Genomic DNA, 20882 nt, shown 5'->3' on the forward strand with positions numbered 1-20882 from the left:
GAGCCAAGCATGACGACGAAGCAGGACACTAGTATTTATAGCTCTAGAAGCAGTGTCCGCTGCATCGAGGGCACATTTAATGGAGGTGTTAGTAATGAGCTTTCCCTCTTGTATTAGGTCATGAGCTTTACGTTTGTGTTTCTCCGGGAGGTGTTGCATAAGAGCCTCAAGCTCATCGTAGTGTGCTCTGTCATAACGCGCAAGTAGCGCCTGTGTATTCGCAATGCGCCAGATGTTTGCGGCTTGCGAGGCAGTGCGTTTACCAGATGCATCTAAAAGTTTTGATTCCTTATCTGGCGGTGGAGCCTCCCCTGAGGACTGGGAGTTGGACCGCTTTCTAGCTGTGGACACAACCAGGGAATCTAAAGGAGCAAGGCCTTTAATGTATGCAGGATCTGTGGGTGCGGCTTTGTACTTTTTTTCTATTCTGGGGTTTAGGACCCTGGCCCTGACAGGGTCTTTGAACACCTCTGCAGCATGTTTGGTGACACCCTTAAGCATGGGCAAGATGGCTGTGGATTTATCTTGAATATCAAATGTATCCAGTAAGAAGTCGTCTTCCACTGGTTCGCTATGCAGTTCCACCCCATGATAGTGTGCTGCCCGCTGCACTAAGTGGTGAAAACCTAGTGAGTCCTCCGGGGGAGATGGCCTGGATGGGTAGAGGTCATCTTGGGGCACATCTGGTATGTCAGGGTTTTGGTAATCCTCCCATGGGTCTGGGGTCCCTGGGGGTGTGGGGTCCAACGGGGCGTCCGCTGGATCATAATCTGGATCCCCGTAATCCGGTTCTGGGGATGGGGTTGGGGAGTGATGAGGCAAGGGTGGCGGAGACCGGGGAGGAGGGAGAGGAGGTGGAAGAGGTGGAGGAGGTGTAGGAGGTGTAGGAGGTGGTGGGGAGGGCACTCTGAGAGGAGATGTGGCAGAGTCCTTCCGTTTGGGCGGTGGAGGAGGAGCTGGTGTGTCAAGACGTCTTTTCTTGACAGACAAAATCAATAGCCCAGTCTTTGGATCCTTTGATAAGGTTTTTTGAGAAGGATCAGGAGTAAAAAGTTCCGTTGGCGCCGAATCGTCCGCTGGCGCCGATGTTTTCGGAGCCGAGGACTTGGGTGGTTTCTCTGCGCCATGCTTTTTTGGAACCTCCGGTTTTTTCGGCGTCGAGGTAGGCTTCGACGCGGGAGCGTCGGTGCCGAGGGATTTATGCTTGTGTTTCGTCGGCACCGAGAGTCCAGGCTTCGGCACCGGTGGCTTCGGAGTCGGGCTGGGCGTCACTTTCTTCGGTGCCGAACGGTGCTTATCGGCACCAGGAGTAGGCTGGCTCGAGCCCGAGCTGCCGTGAGACTTGTGATGCTTCGACACCGGGCCCGAAGGTGGGGTGATAGAAGCTGCATGTTTGGTTTTCCCTAGGCCCGAAGGTGAAGGTGTAACCTGAGTATCTTTGGATATGGGCGCGGGGGTGGGAGGGGGTAGAGTACTCACGACCCTCTGCGCCGGTGTGATGTCCTCCAGGTCGGAGTCGTCGGCCTCGGAAGCGCTGACGATGTCTTCCTCCTGCTCGGTGTGTTGTTGCCCCAAAGCTCCGGTGTCGTCTCCGAAGATGTCCGGTGGAGCCGAGGTCGATGAGTGCGCCATGGTGCGTCGAGCTCTTCGATCCCGAATGGTCTTTTTTGATCGAAAAGACTTGCAGGCGGGGCAGTCTCTGGCCTCGTGTTCGGGAGAGAGGCAAAGGTTACACACCTGATGGAGGTCGGTGTGGGGAAATTTAGACCCACATTTTGGGCACTTTTTGAACGGAGTCCTTTCCATCGGCCGGGACCGGAGTCGAGGAGGGCCCGAAGGCCGGTGCCGATGTATGGAATGGAGAAAGTCCCTCTACGAGCGATGAAGAAGATGAAGAATCTCGATGAACGAGGATTTTCCGTCGAGGCTGGAACCGGAAAAGTTCGAAGCCGGAGCACGAAGTATCACATCCGAGCCCGATGGCGGAAAAAAACAATCTGAGGATGGAGCCGAAGCCCATGCGCAGTACGGACCGAAGGAGGAGACACCGAACTCGTGACTTCCAAAGACTGTCCAAAGAACAAAAACAAACTGCAAACATCCGGGCCCAACACCAGATGGTGATCTATGCAAAGTGTACAATCTGCAGCTCATACGCCTCGAACATATTTTTCCCTCATTGGATAACATTACCGTTCCACAAATTGCACAAAGTGTGAACTTTTGAAACCTGTAAAAAGCCTTGGACATTGCCCCATACTCACCTTAGGTCCAAAAGAAGAGTTCCGTATGTCACTGACAAGTGCCCAAAGGCAGTAAGGAATATGCTACTTACCAGTATTTATCTGTTCTTGGAATGTAGAGCTGCAGATCCACAGACTAGCATAGATCGCCATATGGTGTTGGGCTCGGATGCTTGCACGTTGTTGTTGTCTTGGAAGAAGTCTTTGTAGTCATGAGATAGGTGACTCCTCCCTTGGACGATAGTGCGCATGGGCATCAACTCCATCGTTAGATTGTTTTTCGCCATGATGGGAAATGATGGAGTTAGTAGAAGAGAAAGAGATGTCCATGTGTGATATCTAAGTAAGATAACGCTGGAACAGATACAGGTCCCGGGGAGGTGGGTGGGCGTGTGTGGATCTGCAGCTCTAAATGTCAAGAACAGATGCATACTGGTAAGTAGCATATTCCGTTCGAGGCATATGAGCTGCAGATCACACACTAGCATAGACTATATAGCAGTATCTCCCCTACCGGTGGTCACCTGTATCGGATGCAGCAGTTTGAAATAAAGTTTTATGGACAGCTTGGCCTACAGAAGCTTGTTGCTTTGCTTGTACGTCAACACAATAGTGTTTAGTGAAGGTGTGTGTTGTAGACCATGTGGCTGCCTTACAAATATCTTCTAAGGGAAAGTTCCCTAAGAATGCAATGGTAGCCCCTAGTTCACGTGTGGAATGCGCTCTAGGGGGAACGGTTAGTGTGCGTTTAGCTTTCTGGTAGCATATTTGGATACATTTAACTATCCACCTAGCAATCCCAGATTTGGAGATGGGGTTGCCCTTATGTGGTGGAGAGAAAGCTACAAACAATTGTTTTGTTTTGCGGAAAGATTTAGTTCTGTCAATGTAGTAAAGAAGGGCTCTTTTAACATCTATGGTGTGTAGAGCTCTTTCGGCTACAGAGTCTGGGTTTGGAAAGAACACTGGTAACTCTACTGATTGGTTAAGATGAAAAGGAAATATGACTTTTGGAAGGAATTTTGGATTTGTCCTAAGAACCACTTTGTTACGATGTAATTGTAAGAATGGTTCTTTTATGGCTTAAAGCCTAGATATCACTTACACTTCTGAGGGATATGATTGCGATAAGGAAAGCTACTTTCCACGTGAGGAACTGTAGTTCGCATTTATGTAGAGGTTCAAATGGGAGTCCCATGAGCCTAATAAGAACAATGTTCAGCTTCCACACTGGAGAGGGTGGTAATCTGGGAGGAATAATTCTTTTAAGTCCTTCCATGAAGGCTTTGATCGCAGGGACTCTAAAGAGCGACAAGTGTTGTCGATTATTAAGTAAGCTGCTAATACTGCTAGGTGGAGACATATGGAGGAGTATGCTAAATTACCTCTTTGCAAGTGTAGTAAGTAGCAAATGATGTTCTGGATTGTAAGAAAGTGGGTTTCTGTTGCAGTAACCCCCCCCCCTTTTTTGCCTAATAGCTGATGCACTTTTCCTTGTTGTGCCCTGGGCTCCTGCCAATCAGGTGCCCAGGGCCTGTGTTCCTTCCCTAAAAACTGCCTAACAGCCAAAACCCAAATTGACAAAACCCTGGCCACATGTCAGCCCCTGGTAAATGGTACCCTAGGTACCCAGGGCCTTGTGACCAGGGAAGGCCTCTAAGGGCTGCAGCACTCATTGTGCCACCCTTAGAGGCCCTGTACCCTAACACACACACACTGCTCTTGCAGGCAGAGTGTCTGGATACAAGACAAAACAGAGAGTCGACATGGCACACATCCCTGTGTGCCATGCCCACAACCTACACTGCCCTGGCATACATCAGCCACCCCTCTACCTGGGTGCCTTATGCCAGTGGTGTGGACACAGAGGCAGGAGCCCTGTGCCCCTACAGTACCCAGGTCCATTCCTGGGTCCTGTAAGTGCAGTGCTGCCAGCTAAGAGAATATGGGTCTGGGAGCTTGTCAAACACGAACTCCAGAGCACCATAATGGCAGCACTGAAGACTGAGAAGTTTGGTATCAAACTGCTCAGCACATTAAATCCACACTGATGCCAGTGTGCGATTTAATGTACAAAGCACCACAGAGGGCATCTTAGAGAGGCCCCCTGAATCCTAAACCTACAATCCACGTCTGTTCTGAGGCTGCCTAGGCTGCCACACAGCAGACATGTTGCTGGACCCCTGGGTAGGAGAGCCCCAGCTCTCCTGGGCCTGCAACAATGCACATCCTGGGCGAGGTGCTAAATCTCCTCCCCCAGGATGGGCAGGGGGGAAGCTTCAAAGGCATTCCGCCTCTGTGAGCTTCCCCAGGCCACTGCAACCCCCCACTCTGGCGGGAAGCTTGGCCAGAAACCCCAAATAAGGACAGGGGATGTGCCAGCCTGCCAACCCCACCCCTCAGGTGGGGGAGTCGAGGTGAAGCACGTCTCTGGGCTCTCGCCATCTTGAAGATGGGAAGCCCTGCCCAATCAGGACTAGGCACCTGCCCCCCCTCCCACAGGAGAGAGGCAGGATAGGGGGTGTACCCACCCCAGGACAGGGACCCATTGGCCCCTGCCCTTCACCTATCAGTAACGCCCCTAAATCTAGTATTTAGGGGCACCCTGAAGCTTCCTTCCCTAGATCCCAGATTCGAAACTACAAGAAGAGCAAGAAGAACAAAGACCTGCCCTGCAGCTGCTAAGAAGAGGAAGACACAAACTGCTTTGGCCCCAGCCCTACCGGCCTGTCGACCCTCGAACCTGCTCCTGCTCCAACCCGGCATCTCTTGTGGCCAGCAACCTCACAAACCCCAGAGGACCTGGTTACCTTTTGACTCTAAACCCCTGGGACTCCCATGAGTAGAGGCTCTACTCAAAATCTACTTCTAATCCCTGGCAGCAGCCCGGAACCGCGAACCCAGCACACTCTGCACCAGCCAAGCCTGGCCTGTGCCGGAGTGAACAAAGACCACGAGGACGACCCCACGGCGACTGTGACCCCGGGTCCGGCACCCAAGGACCTCCCTCGACACTCCTGAAGAAGCCTGCAGCCTCAGAACAAGGTGCCTCCCCAACCGCGATCAACAGAGGGTAAGATTTCCCGACACCAAAGGCACCCCCTGCACCCAGCGTCCCCCTGTGCCCAATCCCGGGGTACCTACCTATCCTCCAACTACCCAACTTACCTCTCGAAGTGGTGGTGGCACCTGAAGATTTCCCATTGAAATCAATTGAGCGCCCCAAGGTTCAAAAGCACCCTGCACCCAGCGGCCCGAGTGGCCCTGGCAGTGCAACCTCTACACCTATCTACTTCCCCATTTGCCCTGAGCAAGTGACCAGGAGCCCAGCTCCCACAGCCGCGTGGCCTGCTAGTCAGCAGCCACCAACCAAGGCCCCCCCTATCTCTCATAGGATAACATTGGGCCTAACTCTCTCTGCACCCGGCCGCCCTTGTGCCGCTGAGGGTGAACCAACTGTACCTACCTGACCCTGGGAGACCCCTGAGTCTATGCCCAGAACCTTGACTCTGCCAGTCGAGTACTTACCTTTAAACCGATAACTCAATTTTCTCCATAGGGTAACATTGACTGGCTTTTACTGGAATTTCTTCTGTTGACTTTTCAAAACTTAAAATATTCACTAAAAATCAGCCGAGTAACGAAAACGAAACTACTCACCTGCTCTTAGGTGAGCTCCCAGTGCTGGATCTTGGTGCCCAGCACTGACTCTGAAAAATACTTAAAACTGTACTTACCAGTAACCCAATTTTCTCCCTTAGTAAATCATTGACTGTTTTTCTGTTAAATTCCTTCTGTCAATTTCTGCAATCTTTAAATATTCTTTAAAAATCGTATAATATCTGAAAACTTAATTACTTACCTGTTTTGGATAAAGGTCCCAGTACTGAGTCTAGGCACCCAGTACTGGATTACAAAAGTAACGAGAACATACTATACCTGCAACTTGAATTTTCTGCCATAGGGAATCATTGACTGTTTTCCATGAAATATTTTCTAAGTGTAAACTTTTAAAATAGCAAAATATTGTCTAAAAATCACAGTAATTAAGTCGACTTTCATCACTTGATTCCAAGTACTGACCCAGGACTGAATCTAGGCTCCAGTCCTGGAAATCCAAAAGTAATCCTAAAAGTAATCTGTGGCAAATAACTTGAAACTTCCATTGAACTCAATGCATTATTGTGTTTAGAATTGTCTTACCTATTGCAACCACTTGTAACTTTCTACAAAAGTCAATTGCATATTGCAAAAGTATTTATATAAAGCATCTCATTCTGAGAAAGTATATTTTAATACATATTGTTGGCTCTAAAATAAAACAAGCATATATTTTTTATATATAAACCATTGGCCTAGAGTAGAATTTTGTGATAAGAGCTTGTATACTGGCTGTCCTGGCTGGACTGAGATATGCTAGGGCTGTGGAGGTGTTTATGGTAGCTCCTAGATATTGATGTATATGAGAGGGTTGGAGATGAGACTTGGGATAGTTGATAGTAATCCCCAAGTTGTGTAATAGTTGGATGGTTTGGTGAGTGTGTATAACACATTGGTCTATTGACTTGGCTTTTATTAGCCAGTCGTCTAGATACGGGAAGACATGAATTTGTTGTCTTCTGAGATGTGCTGCTACTACTGCAAGACATTTTGTGAATACTCTGGGCACGGTGGTTACCCCGAATGGAAGGACTGTGAACTGGTAGTGTTGTCCTTCCACCACAAACCTTAGGTACTTCCTGTGAGCAGGATGTATGGGAATGTGGAAGTATGCGTCCTTGAGATCTAGTGTGGCAAGGAAATCTCCTTGTTGCAGCAGTGGGAGCACTTGTTGAACAGTGATCATATGGAAATGATCTGAGTGTATATACAGATTTAGGGGTCTGAGGTAGAGTATTGGTCTCAGAGTCCCGTCCTTTTTGGGGATTAGGAAGTACAGTGAGTATACTCCTGTTCCTTGATGCTCTAAGGGAACTGGCTCTATTGCGTGCTTTTGAAGCAGGAGAGAACCTCTTGTTTGAGGAGCGTAAGATGGTCTGCGGACATCGGATGTTGTTTGGGTGGTATGCGTGGAGGGGTAGCTGTAAGTTCCAGGCAGTAACCATACTGGATAATTTGTCTTACCCACTTGTCTGTTGTGATGGAGTTCCAGACAGGTAGGAACTGTTTTAGTCTGCCCCCGACTGGAGTGGAATGGTCTGGGGGAGCGGAGGAAAGTCACTATTTTGTGGCAGAGGAGGTGCGAGTGTTATTACCTCGACCCTTGTTGTTGTTCCCTCTGTATCCGCCTCTGAAATAAACTCTACTGGGAGATGTTTGTGTAGTGGCTTTAAATGTAGACGCGGTGTCTGCGCCCATATTTTTGGAGGTTCCTCTGCAGAAGGAGCGCCAAAAGGAGCCACGCGTTTGTGGAGACTGTAATGCTGCCATGGACTTAGCAGTCTCGGTGTCCTTTTTTATTTTTTCAAGGGCAGTGTCTACAGCTGGCCCAAATAGCTGTTCTTGGTTGAATGGCTGACCGAGTATGGTAGTTTGTAGTTTGTACCTCTGGCTTAAAGCCTGAAATGAGTAGCCAGTCATGACGTCAAAGGAGCACACTGGTGTTAATTGATCTAGAAGCAGTGTCTGCTGCGTCAAGTGCAAATTTAATTGACGCATTGGAAATTAGCTTGCCCTCTTGGATAAGGTCACTTGCCTGGGTTTTATACTGGTCAGGGCGTCGACGGGTCCATCTTCGTCGACGAGTGAATCTTCGTCGACGAGTCCGTTTGTGTCGACAGGGCAATCGGCGACGGTACAGCAATCTTCGTCGACGATGAAGTCTTCGTAGACGGAGTAATTTTCTTACTTCTTACCATCGACGGAGTGGAGACGAGAGATGACACTTCCTTCGTCGACGAGATGGGCTTAACACTCACCGAGACCAGCGTCGACGGAGACGAAGCTGAAGTCATTATCATTGCAGGTCTTGGCGACGAGAATGTAATCGTCGACGTTGAAACCGCGTCGACGATGATAACCGTCGACGGTGCCGTCGACGACGCCCGATGTAAAATCCTGTCAGGAAAACTTTTAGGCGGTAGAGTTTTTCCTGATTTTGTCACAGGCGTAGAGGGCTTGGTTCCTGAAGGTGGAGACGTCTTCCTAGATGAAGACAAAGACTGACCAGAGCCCTTAACAGGCTGGGCTCTCCTCAACACCTTCGCCCCAGGAGAAGAAAACTCTTCTTCAGCCACCCTTTTTCTGGAAGAGACTGGATCCAGAGGCACTTTCTATCTCTGACAAAGGAGTGTCTTTATCCTTGAGCTTCTGTAGCCACAGAAGAAGGCGCCCTTCTCTATCCCTGAGGGTTTTCTGAGGGAAAGTCCGGAAAATCTTACACTCCTTCACCTCATGATCAGGATAGAGGCAATAGATACATTTCTTGTGAGGGTCTTCAGAAAAAAGCCGAAGCTTCCCGCAGGACTCACAAGGTCTGAAGAGGGATCTTTTTGAAGTTGACATCCTTGAAGACTGTAAAACAGCAGTGAAAACTTGAAGTACTGAGCAGAGCTCAGGGAGACTCCCTTCACACGATGTGCGGTAGAAAATCTGAGAGCCTGAGCCTCTGAGGAGAACATTCTGGTGGGTGCTGTCGCCTGATTGGCTGCAGTTTGGACTGGATATAATGACTGTGATAGTCATAGATGTGGAAGTTTTTTCCTGGTAGCTTAGGCTACTTTACTTCCTGGTTCAGGTTACCAGGGGTTTTTGGTTGTTATATGCATAATTATTGCTTTTCTATGTACCGTGGGACTCCCACTCCGACGACGGGGAATGATTCAGGCATGTGAATCTATGAAAGACACCCCAAATACTGGAGAAGTGAGTTTTTTTAATAAATTGGTGTCTAATTTCTTTATTGAGTGTGTGTCTCACTTACTGCCTTTGTGTGTGCAATAAATGCTTAGAACTACCCTCTGGTTAGGCTAACTGCGCACCCACACTACAACAAGAGAGCATGTGGGTTATAATTTGTGCATCTGTAAACCAACTGGGGTTTGCCTGGATTATTTGCACAATTACCTCATTATGGTCCACTATATAAAGAGCCTGCTGAGGGGGCCAGTAGAATGAGCCTGCTTTCTACAATAGGGAACTAACATTTGACAGAAATAAACCCATTTATCTTAGAGACTAAACAACATTTTTGCCTGCAAGATCTGAAACACCGCTCTCACTATGGTATCTGGGAAGAAACACAGGGAGCAGATCAATGCTACCTTTAGGCACTTCACTGGTAACTCAATGGAATGCCGGAGGTATTGTGAACGCTCCCTGCTTCACTCACAAATGCACCCACAGAAAAGTTCATAAATATTACAGCACTAAAATAAGACACTCTGTTCAAGTAACACATATCCAACTTCTACCACTTAAAAATCTATTAACCTGCAACGATCTGTTAGCAGCTTAGAGTGGGCTTCACTGTATCAACTTATCAGTTATGGGGTGGCTTCATGTGACTTAGTTTAATGCTGTTTTATATAAATCTCACTCACCATAAATAGGTCAAATTCCTCCTCATTCCGGGCAATCATCTGGTTCACAGTCTCGTCATCCGGAACCTCGTCTTCCTCCTGTGGATAGAGAAACACTTCTTTTCACTCACGAGGTACCAAGAGGACTGTAAACAGCAGTTGCAGAGACATGTCAACAGCAGGTAAATTAAAATGAAATCATCTGTCCAGAATGTCTATAAAGGGAGCAATACTTATGTCAAAACTTTGCTCTCTTTACTATGTAAAAGGACATTGCACCACCTTTACAACCTACAGCGTAGAAACTCTGGACTGATCATTGACGTATCAGATATGATTACCCGATACATGATCAAAGCAAAGAAGTCATTGTGGCACAATTACACCAATCTCGAAAGCCACTGGCCCTGGGCTTTTGAACTGGAGGGAAAACAATTATTATGCTATAACGATATTTCTGAAATACACTTGAACATGCTGCTGTCACTCACTATATTTCTCAGATGTTCTGAAGCCAATACAATGACCTTTTCACCAAACGCATGCAACATTTTACTAGTCGAATCTTGTGATAAAGTCATTTTCCCATCTCTCCCTTATACAGAAGCTCTGCAAATGAGGAGATACAACGTTGAGTGTAAGGAAAGGCCTCTTTTTGCACGATCCCCTCCAAACATATGGGCTGATGCTGCTGTTTTTTGACTCAAAGTGCATTGGTTCCTGCCAACCGGGCCCCAGTGCCATTACTCTGACTGGCATACATTAATTTACTTATAATTCCCTAGTATATGGTCCCAGGGCCTTAAGGTGGAGTGTCCCTTGTGAACTGAAGCACTGATTGTGCCACCACGAGTGTGAGCATGTTAAACACAACTCCCTGTTTGCCATTGTTAATCTGCCAACTCAACTTTGTCATTTCAACCATTGGCAAAACCCAAACCTTCCATTTTAGGTTGCCGCCTACCAGACAGTGCAGCTGTCTTGTATGCGAAAGACATCTTGGGGGCATTCAGAAGGTTAACATGGGAATGAATTCCTTTTTTTTTTTGTTTTTTGGGGGATTTTATTGCCACAAACATAAATACATCATCGCAAAAGGAAAAAAAATTCAATAATAACAAATCGATAATCATTTACAGATCATAGAAGAGCATTAGAGAAGAAAAAAGAGAAAAACAAATGAAAGCGACAACAATATGAATATATCTACTTACAATCAGCAATATAAAGAATCAAAAATAGCGGTTAATTATGTAAAAAGAATAATACAAAAAATACATTAAATCCTTAATCCCATTGAAGACGGGACCCCCTTCGAAATTTTAACCAAGACTGAGGGCCTCTAACTTTTGCCAATGCAGTCTCCATTTCATAAATCTCCCTCAGCAAAAAACAAAATTTGTTAATGCTTGGACACTATGGATCCAAGAGCGAGCAATACATAAACAAGCAGAGGCCGAAATAATAGAAGTAAAAGATTTCGTAAGACCACCAAGCTCTGTGAAAATTCCTAATAACAACTCTTTCCCAGAACCCAGATTGTCATAGCCAACCCAGGTTGCAAGAGTTATTTTAGACCAAAAATCCTTCAACATTGGACATGTAATAAACATATGGCATAGATCTGCGGCATATTCGTGACATTTCGGACAGTGTGTTTTAGTGTCAGTTGGATTATTTGCCCATTTAGACATTTGCTCAGGGGTATAATAAAGCATAAAAATAATTCTATGTTGCTGTAGTTTCAGACTGACGGATGTTACTGCTAAATCAATGGTTTGAAGGGATTCCTGTATTTCCTATGTAGTTATGTCACAGTTAAAAATCCTGCTTAGTTTAGCCGCCATCTCGATGAATTTTTGGTACGTTTTGCCTATAGTTCCTCGTGCACTAGTACCAAAAAATGTAGACAGGATCTCAGAAGAATTAGATAGTTCTTTCATGATTTTAAATCATGGTTATTGAGTTACAAGAAATGACAAATAATAAGAACAATAATAATAGTAATAAGTATATCAATCAGGAGAAAACAAATACAAATACAAGACAAAACAAAATAAGTAAATAAATAGAAACTACAAATTGCTCAAGTGCTCAGCCAAGGTATTCGCAGTGAGTCCGCAATGACGTAGAGGTAAGTGAACCAGCACAGTTCTCCACGAGAGTTCAAAGGAGTATACAATACAGTATATAGCACAAGTGTGTCAAGTAATTACACTACGCAATTATAGAGTCAAGAAATACAATACATTACAGGAGAGTTTTCACGGTGGGTCGTATGAGAATGATGAGGCATCAAGGGACTTCCAGAGTTTCCTGTGGGTTTTACGCCTTGGAGAGGTATGGAGTGTGACATTGTCCACTCCTCTGAGGAAAGATAGCCACTCTTGCCACATTCTAAAAGACACATCATTGGTGTTTTTTCCACTTACACAATACAATTTTACAGGCTAAGGTGAGCATGAGGTCTAGCAAGTATCAGTCATTTTCATTTTCGACTTTAGGGTCCAGAGCACCTAATATAATGTATGAAAATTCTCTTGGAGGGACTATGTTGAAAGTGTTACTTATACACTCGTAAACCTTGTCACAGTACGTTTGTGAAGTAGGGCAGAAGAAGAGCATGTGGGATAGGTTACCGACGTTAGATTTCCAGCACGTCGGGCTCTCGCTAAGATTAAGTTTAAAGATTTTCTCGGGTGTCCAGTATGTCCTATTTATTAGCATAAGTTTGGTTTGCGACAATATAGGAGATAATATATTTGAAAATGGGGTGGTATGTATTTTGTCCCAGTCGTATGGGATGTTTTTGGAGTCGGGTTCATATTCCCACTTAACTTCACATTTTCTGTGAGATTTGCGAGGTTTGGGGGAAAGAAGTTTATATATTTTAGAGACGGTGTGTCCTGACTAGTAGCTGTGACATCTTGGAGACTATCGACGGGTCATAGGATTTAATAGAGCGCATAAAGAGGAGAGATTTTAGCTTTAGGAAGTTATAAAAGTCCATCGGTTTTAGTCCGTGTCGATCTTGTAGGGTAGAAAAATTTAATCGGAGGGCCCCTATAAAGAGGTTTTTGACTAGATTTATGCCGTTTTGAGACCAATGTTCCCAGTGAAGCATCTGACCATCGATCTTCAAGCTCTGGTTGCGCCAGAGAGAGGACATATTGGACTTATTGATTTTTAGTGTGGAGAGGTGGTCCAGCCGTAAAAGGGGTCTCTTAGTGTGAAGCAGAATGTACTTTGTATGGGGGAGGTGGGATACATCCATGGTGAGAAGAGCAGGTAGAGGCATATCATTGATGATTGACCTCTCTATATCTATCCAGACTGGGGTATAGTCAGTCTGAGTGATTAGCCAGTTGGCACCTTGTTTGCAAAGATACAATGTTTGATAGTTCCTAAAGTTCGGAAGGCCCAGACCACCTTTCTCTTTCGGTAGTTGGAGTTTTTTCATTGATATTCTGGGTTTCTTGCCTTGCCAAAGGAACGTACTGAAAAGTTTATAGATTCTATTCAGGAAGTCATTTGAAAAAGTCATTGATAGCATGCTAGCTAGATAGTTAACAAGAGGAGTAACCATCATTTTTAAAGTCTCAGCACTACCCCACCACAATAGATATTTAGGTGACCACCCATCCAGCAATGAAGAGATTTACTTGTAGTGTGCGTTCTCGTTGGCTTGGAGGGTGGTGATCAAATCTCCGGTGAAGTCGAAGCCCAGGTACTTGAAGCACTTAGGTTGCCACAGGAGACCCGATTCGCCCATAATTTCTTTACTACCAAGGTGATTCAGGAGATTAACTTCAGTCTTATCTTTATTTAATTTGTACCCAGATACTGCAGCAAAGAGTTCTATTGAGGAAATGAGAGCAGGGATAGCGGCTTCGGCATTCTCAGAGACAACTAGTAGGTCGTCGGCATACGCAGTAATCTTGACCGTGCAGTCAATGAAACTTATCCCTGAGATCTGGCTATTATTCCTAAAATGGTATAGGAAGGGTTCAATTGCAAGCAGAAATAGGGAGGGAGAAAGGGGGCAGCCTTGTCATGTTCCTTGTTCTAATTTGAAGGAAGATGAGAGGGAGCCACCCGCTCTTATCCTGGCCGAGGGATTAAAATAAAGTGACATTACCATGCGCGTAAAATTCTCGCCCAAGTTAAATTTATCCAGCGTTGCTTTCAGGTAGGCCCAATCTACTTTGTCGAAAGCCTTTTCGGCATCCAAAGTGATAACCACTGTTGGCGAGTCATTAAGTTTGGCTTTCTCCAGTACATGAGCTTGGATTCAGGTATTGTCAATAGATAGTCTGTTCTTTAAAAAACCAAGTTGTGAGGGATGGATAAGTTTAGGTAAGAATTTTTGGGGAGTGTTGGATCTTTCCCTTCTTTTGGGATTACTGCTATAAAGACTTCTGCTAGTGTCCCATTAATTTGGCCAGAGCTACTAAATTCATTGAACAGGTTTAAAAGTGGAAGAGTTAGTAGTGAGGAGAAACATTTGTAAACTTTGGCACTAAACCCATCAGGCCCCGGAGCCTTCCCAATTTTGAGGGACTTAATTGAGCTTTCGACCTCTGAGGCGGTAATTGGGCTATTGATTTCTAGCTGTTCTTGATCTGAGAGGGCAGGAAGTTTGCATTCATTTAGATAGTCTTGTGTCTTTGTGTTGTCCAACTCCTGGTTTTTGCTATACAGAGTACTATAGAAATCCTTAAACATTTCTGCAATTTTATCCGGGTCAGAGTGAGCTGAACCTTTATGATCTATTAGGTTCATAATCGTGTTCTTCTGTATTTTAAACTTTAAGTACGAAGCTAAGCTCTTCCCCGCCTTGTTGGACTCACAAAGCTTGATGCTTTTTTTGTTTACTTATCCATATTCCTGCTTTGTCACTGAAGATTTTATTATACTCATATTTCTTATTCACTATTTCGTTCAGGACTGAAGCATCCCTTGACATTATATGCTTCCCCCCTAATATAGCAATCTTTTTTTCTAGCTTTTCAAGATTGTTATTATAATCCCCATTCATGGCGGCTCTAATTTTAATAATCTCTCTGCTGATAGTACTCTTCAAAGCCTCCCACCGGGTGAGGTCCGATGTGTCATCCTGCTTGTTATCCATGAGGTAGTTCTGTATTGCATTTTCAGTGAGTTGTCTGTGGGACTCTTTTTCTAAAACTTCATTGCTGAGCCTTCAAAGAGATTGTTTTTTGAATGGCTTTGGGTCAGATATAGATAAGGTGATGCATGAGTGATCCGAGATCACTCTTGCTTCAATTGAAGTTGCTTCGATTCTGGCAGTGGCATTACCGGAAATAAGTAGGTAGTCAATGCGTGAGTAGGAGTTATGTGGGGACGAGTAAAATGTATATTCCCTTCCTGTGGGGTTTTGTAACCTCCAAGCGTCTAACAGATTGAAACATGTGCAGAGATTGATAAGAGCTTTGTGAGTTATTGCTGCGAGACGGGCATCGTGAGTCTCTGTCTAATGCCGGGTCCATGGGTAGATTAAAATCGCCCCCTAGTATGTGCATAGCAGTGTCTGGGATAGTGACAATTTGTTTGCTTAAATCTTCCCAGAATTCAAAGTCATCTTTGTTAGGGGCATAAATATTAGTAATGTAGAATTCCTTACTGTCCTTTGCCAATTTTGTCATAGACCATCTCCCTTTAGTATCAGTTGTGTGTGCTACCATGTCGACGTTTGATTTCTTTGCCACTAGAGGCAGGACACCATTTTTCTTTCCTATTGTATCAGAGCCAGCAACTTCACTGTAGAACCTATTTCTAAGTGAATTAAATTGTTTTGAGTCGATCTTCGTCTCCTGAAATAGGTAGACGTCACCTTTTTAGGTCTCGGCTGCGAAGACTGCGCTTGCGCAGTCTCGCTCCGAGATTTAATGACTTGGAGAAGAGGGGCTTGAACCCGCCCCTCTTCTCCCCTGTTCTCCATTGGCTGGCCTCGTAAATGCTGGCCAGCCACTGGAGAAGAGGTCAGTCACTCCGATTAGGCCCCGTCCTTTTCGGATCGGGGGGCGTGTTTTTTGCGAGAAGTCTCAGGGAGGAGACAACAGCAAAACACGCCCCCGAATCCGAAAAGGACGCTGCCTTTCTCCGAGGCATTTCTGCTCTGCCTCGGAGAAAGGCGGTGGGCCTCTGATCCTCGGTGCCACCCATTGACAGACGCCTTGTTGTAAACATTAGCACTTTGCATGATGTGAATTCCTAGCCCGTACCGATGATGTTTAAATGTGAAACTTCACGGGCAAAGGAATGTTTGTAAAACAGGCGTGACAGTGTCACATTTGGTAAGCGGAATTTTCCGAAGTATTTAAAAGTATTCATTATCGTATTTCATGTCACGAATCATATAGGCCATGTGAATTCCTAGCCCGTACCGATGATGTTTAAATGTGAAACTTCACGGGCAAAGGAATGTTTGTAAAACAGGCGTGACAGTGTCACATTTGGTAAGCGGAATTTTCCGAAGTATTTAGAAGTATTCATTATCGTATTTCATGTCACGAATCATATAGGCCACTAAACCTAGTCTCTTTTTTGCATAAACACTGTAGCAATTTTGGAATCTGGATTTTGGTGCTTTTGAAGAGCGCCGCATCAACTAAACAACTCATTTTCGCAAAACGAAATAGTCGCAGTTTAATTTATGGAGGATCAACCCATCAATTTAGGGGCATATCTACAAGCCCCTTGCGTCACCAGTGCGTCACTTTTAACATGGGATTAAGTGACTCACCAGCTGCGCAAAGGGCTTGTAAATAAACCTCCAAATATTTTTACCTATTTACGCTAATTCTTTTGCGATGACGTACTTTAAAAACTCCAACGTAACTAATTTCATAAGCGGTTTTTTACGGTCACTTAAGACAAGCACCAGTACCGCCACATCATGGCGGACAGGTTTACACTACACTGGCGAGAGATATCTTAGTCCCTTTTTAGTGTCACTGCCTGCGTCTGTCACTGTTATTCGGTGCATGTAGAGAAGTACACTCCTCCTCCGCGGGCCATCGGTCAGAGGGACAGTCATGGCTGCTGCAAGAAGGGCCCGTGCTTACTTCCGCAGTGTTGTCCAATTCTCTGACCGAGATCTCTGCTGCTGATCTCCCCAGCTGGAGACGCAGGACGAAGGGGGGGGGGGGAGGAGAAACTCTGCTACCTCCGAAGCATGGTAACTGCACCTTCCCAGCGTAATGAAAGGGAGCGATATCCTATAAGATACTTTTATTTAGTAGGGATCTGCGGGATTTAGAAACACCACTGTTGTTACTGGCGCGCGCCGAGTTAGCTATGTAACGCCACTCACGCCCCGTAGCGATTAACCACGCAGTGACACATGCGGCTCCCAGGTGTTCACTTCCAAAGGTTCGGGACCTGCTCACTCAACCACTGTCAACCAAAACGCCCTCTAGTTCATGGTCCGCTTTGTGTGCGTGTGCCCTATTGATTTTGAAATACTAGTACTAATCCCCAGTGTAGGCGGTTTACGGGAGAAAAATGTTTGGTATCTTGCCCGCCAGCAGAGGAAATGAGTTACTACCCAGAGTATGTTTACAGTTTATCGTCAGGAGCGGAGCCCAAATAAAATCCTAGGGGATGAGGGTGAGACGCAACTATGCTAAACTACTCCGAATAGTGGCGTATTTTCAGTGTTTTTTATTTAAAATAATATTTTGTAGTAGATACAAGTTATAATCCATTTTTCTGAACTCTTCGTGTGAGACGAGCATAGGATTAGAGCATAGGATTAAGTCACTGGTGTTCTATACAGCTTTTTAGAACACATTCTGTCGTTAGCTTTTTTTTAACAATAGCATCGGCAGATCCATTTTCACGCTTTTAAGCAACACCTATTGATTTTGTCAGTGCTCTGGTTATAAACAGCCAAGGTGATATACATCTACGGTACCAGCAAGAGTAGCGACAGAGGAACGAGCATCCCACAGGACTGATGAAGGAGAGAGCAACTCGTTACCTCTACGCCCCTCGTCCTCAACCATGAGAAATGTCCCAATCGAAGGACAGGAAACAAAACAGGGAATACTATTTAAGTGGGCCGGGTCCTACCGGCAGTTCTAACAAGCATTTGCAATGCAATAGGTCTCGCTTTTACCCGAATTTGAGCTATTAACATTGTAAATGACAATGCGTTTTATTAAAGTTTAAAAAACCAAAGCATAAATAAAAGCCATTTGAATTATGCAACAGGAAAGGAGCCAATTATGTTGCAGGATTGACTAAATTATGGGGCACAGCAAGGCACATTATGCATCATAATGTGGTGCATGTTGTGATGGTATTGCTCAATTAGTTTGTCATTTTTACATATTAATACTGCATGAACGGAGGAGCCTAGCGCGCAACCAAGATGGCCGCGTAGGTGCGAGGCTCCCGAGGACCTCCGTGACCTCCTACATAAATCCTGACAATATCCTGTCCTAGATGAGGGGACTGTGTTGGTGAGCCCGAGCTGAGGTGTCACCCGTTTTCCGCTTCCAAATTGGACCTCGGACACCGGCGGGAGCACCGAGTGAGGTTTGCGGCCTTCTCCACGCCGGCCCCCCGGATTGGAGTTGTGGGGCGATCCGGAGACAAAGTGATCAACAGCGGCGGGCAGGGCCGGGCGACTCGCGTACCCCGCACTTTCACTTTTGCACCCTCCTTGCTGCGTAGGCGAGGTTGGGTTGCGGGGCGGTGTGCGGTGGTGTGGCCTCGTTGGGGTGCCCTGCCGGCCCGCCGGCTGTGATCCGTCCTGCGGACCTGTGGTTGCCCCCCCCCCGGAGCCCGTGAACTGGTTTGTCGGCCTTTTCCGAGGTGATTGGCACGATTTGGGGACTGAAACCATGTCCACAAAGCAAGATGGCGACCGGGCAAAGGTGAAATCGACCCGCCGTGGCGCAGCCCATCAGTCCAACAACATGGACCGCTACACCCTCCAGAAGGGATCTCCTGAGGTGCCGCGTAGGTCCCCTGAGGGCCCGACTGATGCTCCTGCTCTGCCCGCGGATCTGACCCTGCGAGATGTCATGGGCGCTATCGCCGAGATGAAGGCCTCGGTGGACCAGCGCTTTGACACACTGGCGCAGAAGATTGACTCGGTCCACGTGGATGTTGGCCTGGTGAGGGCCGATCTATCCAAGACCAATGACCGGGTCGATTCTTTGGCCCACACCACCTCGGGCCTCACAACGGACGTAGCGGCCCTCCAAAAGGAGGTGCGCCGGCTTGGCCAGGCGAGCGCCCTGATGGATCGTCGACTGGAAGATTCCGAGGGTCGGGCCCGGAGGAACAATGTCCGCATTGTCGGGGTGCCGGAGGGACGTGAGGAGGCGGCGGCGGACCTGTTTGTGGAGGACCTGATTCTCACCCATCTCCAGCCCCGGGGGCTGAGTAAATTCTTTGCGGTGGAACGTGCCCACAGGGTTCCCGGAGGAAGACCTAAGGCCGGAGCCCCTCCGAGGCCTCTCATTGCCCGGATTTTCAACTTTCGGGACAGAGACGCTATCCTGCAGACTTCTCGGCTACAAGGACCGGTCAGACTCGACAATATGGACGTAAACTTCTATCCTGATTTCACCCCAGCGGTCCAGAAGCAGAGACTGAGCTTTCTCGGAGTTAAACGTCGTCTACGGGACCTGAACCTCAAGTATGCGATGCTTTTTCCAGCTAAGTTGCGGGTGGAGGTGGATGGCCGCACGCACTTTTTTGATCGTCCCGAAGCGGCCGGGGACTGGTTGGACTCTTTGCCCGGGGATCGGGGCCGGGGGTGGGGGGGCGCGGTTGGAGGGGAGGGCTCGCCGGATCAGGACTGAGGGACTAATAGTAGGCCTCGCTCTGGACAACATTATCGTCACTTTTGACTGTTCGTGTAAGTTCCCCTCCTGTGGAGGTAGTACGGGGTCTCCTGGGGGCTCTCCCTCCTCCTCTGGGGGACTAGTTAGTTTAATCATTTATGGGGCGACAGGCACACTGCACTTTGGGGGGGCTGTTTGGGCTCATGCAGGGGTGCAGGGAGGGGGGAGTTTTGTTGGGATGGGTGGGTTGGGGTGGGGTGTTGTTTGTTTTTACCGCAAGGCAAACCCTTTATTGTATTGGTGTTTTTAAGGTGCTCTCAGGGGGACGAATGATGGCTTCTGTACGTGATGGGGGGTAGGGACCTGACTTTATTGTCTTGGAACGTTAATGGACTGGGGGATAGGATCAAGCGAGGTGTGGTCCTGCAGTATCTGAAACGAACTTCGCCAGATGTGGTCTTTCTGCAGGAGACACACCTTATTGGTAATTCCTTTTGTGCCATGAATCGGCGTGGCTATCGTTTGGTGGCCCACTCGGGCTTCACGTCGGGCTCACGGGGGGTGGGCATCATGGTGAAGAACTCGCTCCCGTTGGAAATAGACGAGGTGCGCCATGATGAGAGGGGACGCTACACTGTCTTAGTGGGGAGAATGGAGGGCAAAGTAGTTGTCTTTGTATCAGTGTACGTCCCACCGGGGTTACAGTCTACCACTTTTACAGACCTGGGGCGCCTCCTTCTTGACCTTCCGGGGGGGCTTCTGGTGGTTGGGGGGGACTTCAATGCGGTGGTTTCTGGGACCGTGGATGGCCACCCCCCTAGGGACCTCCCCCGGGCGCAGGCGTGGCTGTCCGGCTTTCTAGATACACTGGGATTGGTGGACTGCTGGCGCTTAAAACATCCCACGCAGCTGCAGTACACTTTCCACTCGGGTGCCCATGGTAGCCTCTCTCGGCTTGATTATGTCCTTGTCCCTGCGGCCTATGTGGGGAGGGTAGGAGAGGCACGCCATTTGGCGCGGGGTATTTCAGATCACTCCCCGCTCCTGTTGCACTTTGATGTCTTCCCGAGGGGGGAGGGCAGGGTAGCTCCAATCAACGCCTGGTACCTGCGCGACCCCACCATTCGCGCTGATTTGATTAAATCCTTGCAGCGGTATTTTGATGAGAATGTGGGGTCCGTCCCTTCGGCTATCTCCCTGTGGGAAGCCTTCAAGACAGTTCTTAGAGGGGAGGCCCTCTCCTTTATCTCCCATGCCCGGAGGCGCGAGCAGGAGGAGGTGACCCGGGTGGAGGC

General features: G+C 47.2%; 2 protein-coding genes across 6 annotated transcripts in view; both read right to left on the bottom strand.

Moving 5' to 3' along the window:
- The window catches only part of LOC146833047 (uncharacterized), a 140153-nt gene extending 134346 nt beyond the window's left edge, over positions 1-5807 (bottom strand). The window contains exon 1 of the mRNA XM_085600204.1: positions 5787-5807. The gene's annotated coding sequence lies outside the window, so the exon portion shown is untranslated. The remainder of the gene's footprint in view (positions 1-5786) is intronic.
- Positions 1-20882, bottom strand: part of SMARCA4 (SWI/SNF related BAF chromatin remodeling complex subunit ATPase 4) — a 533682-nt gene that overhangs the window by 204351 nt on the left and 308449 nt on the right. For all 5 annotated transcript variants that reach the window (XM_085600653.1, XM_085600652.1, XM_085600651.1 and 2 more), the window contains exon 27: positions 9785-9862. In XM_085600653.1, coding sequence (XP_085456779.1) covers positions 9785-9862 — 78 coding nt within the window. The remainder of the gene's footprint in view (positions 1-9784; positions 9863-20882) is intronic.

This window comes from Triturus cristatus, chromosome 4_2 (genome assembly GCF_964204655.1).
Source record: "Triturus cristatus chromosome 4_2, aTriCri1.1, whole genome shotgun sequence".
Taxonomy (NCBI): Eukaryota; Metazoa; Chordata; class Amphibia; order Caudata; family Salamandridae; genus Triturus; species Triturus cristatus.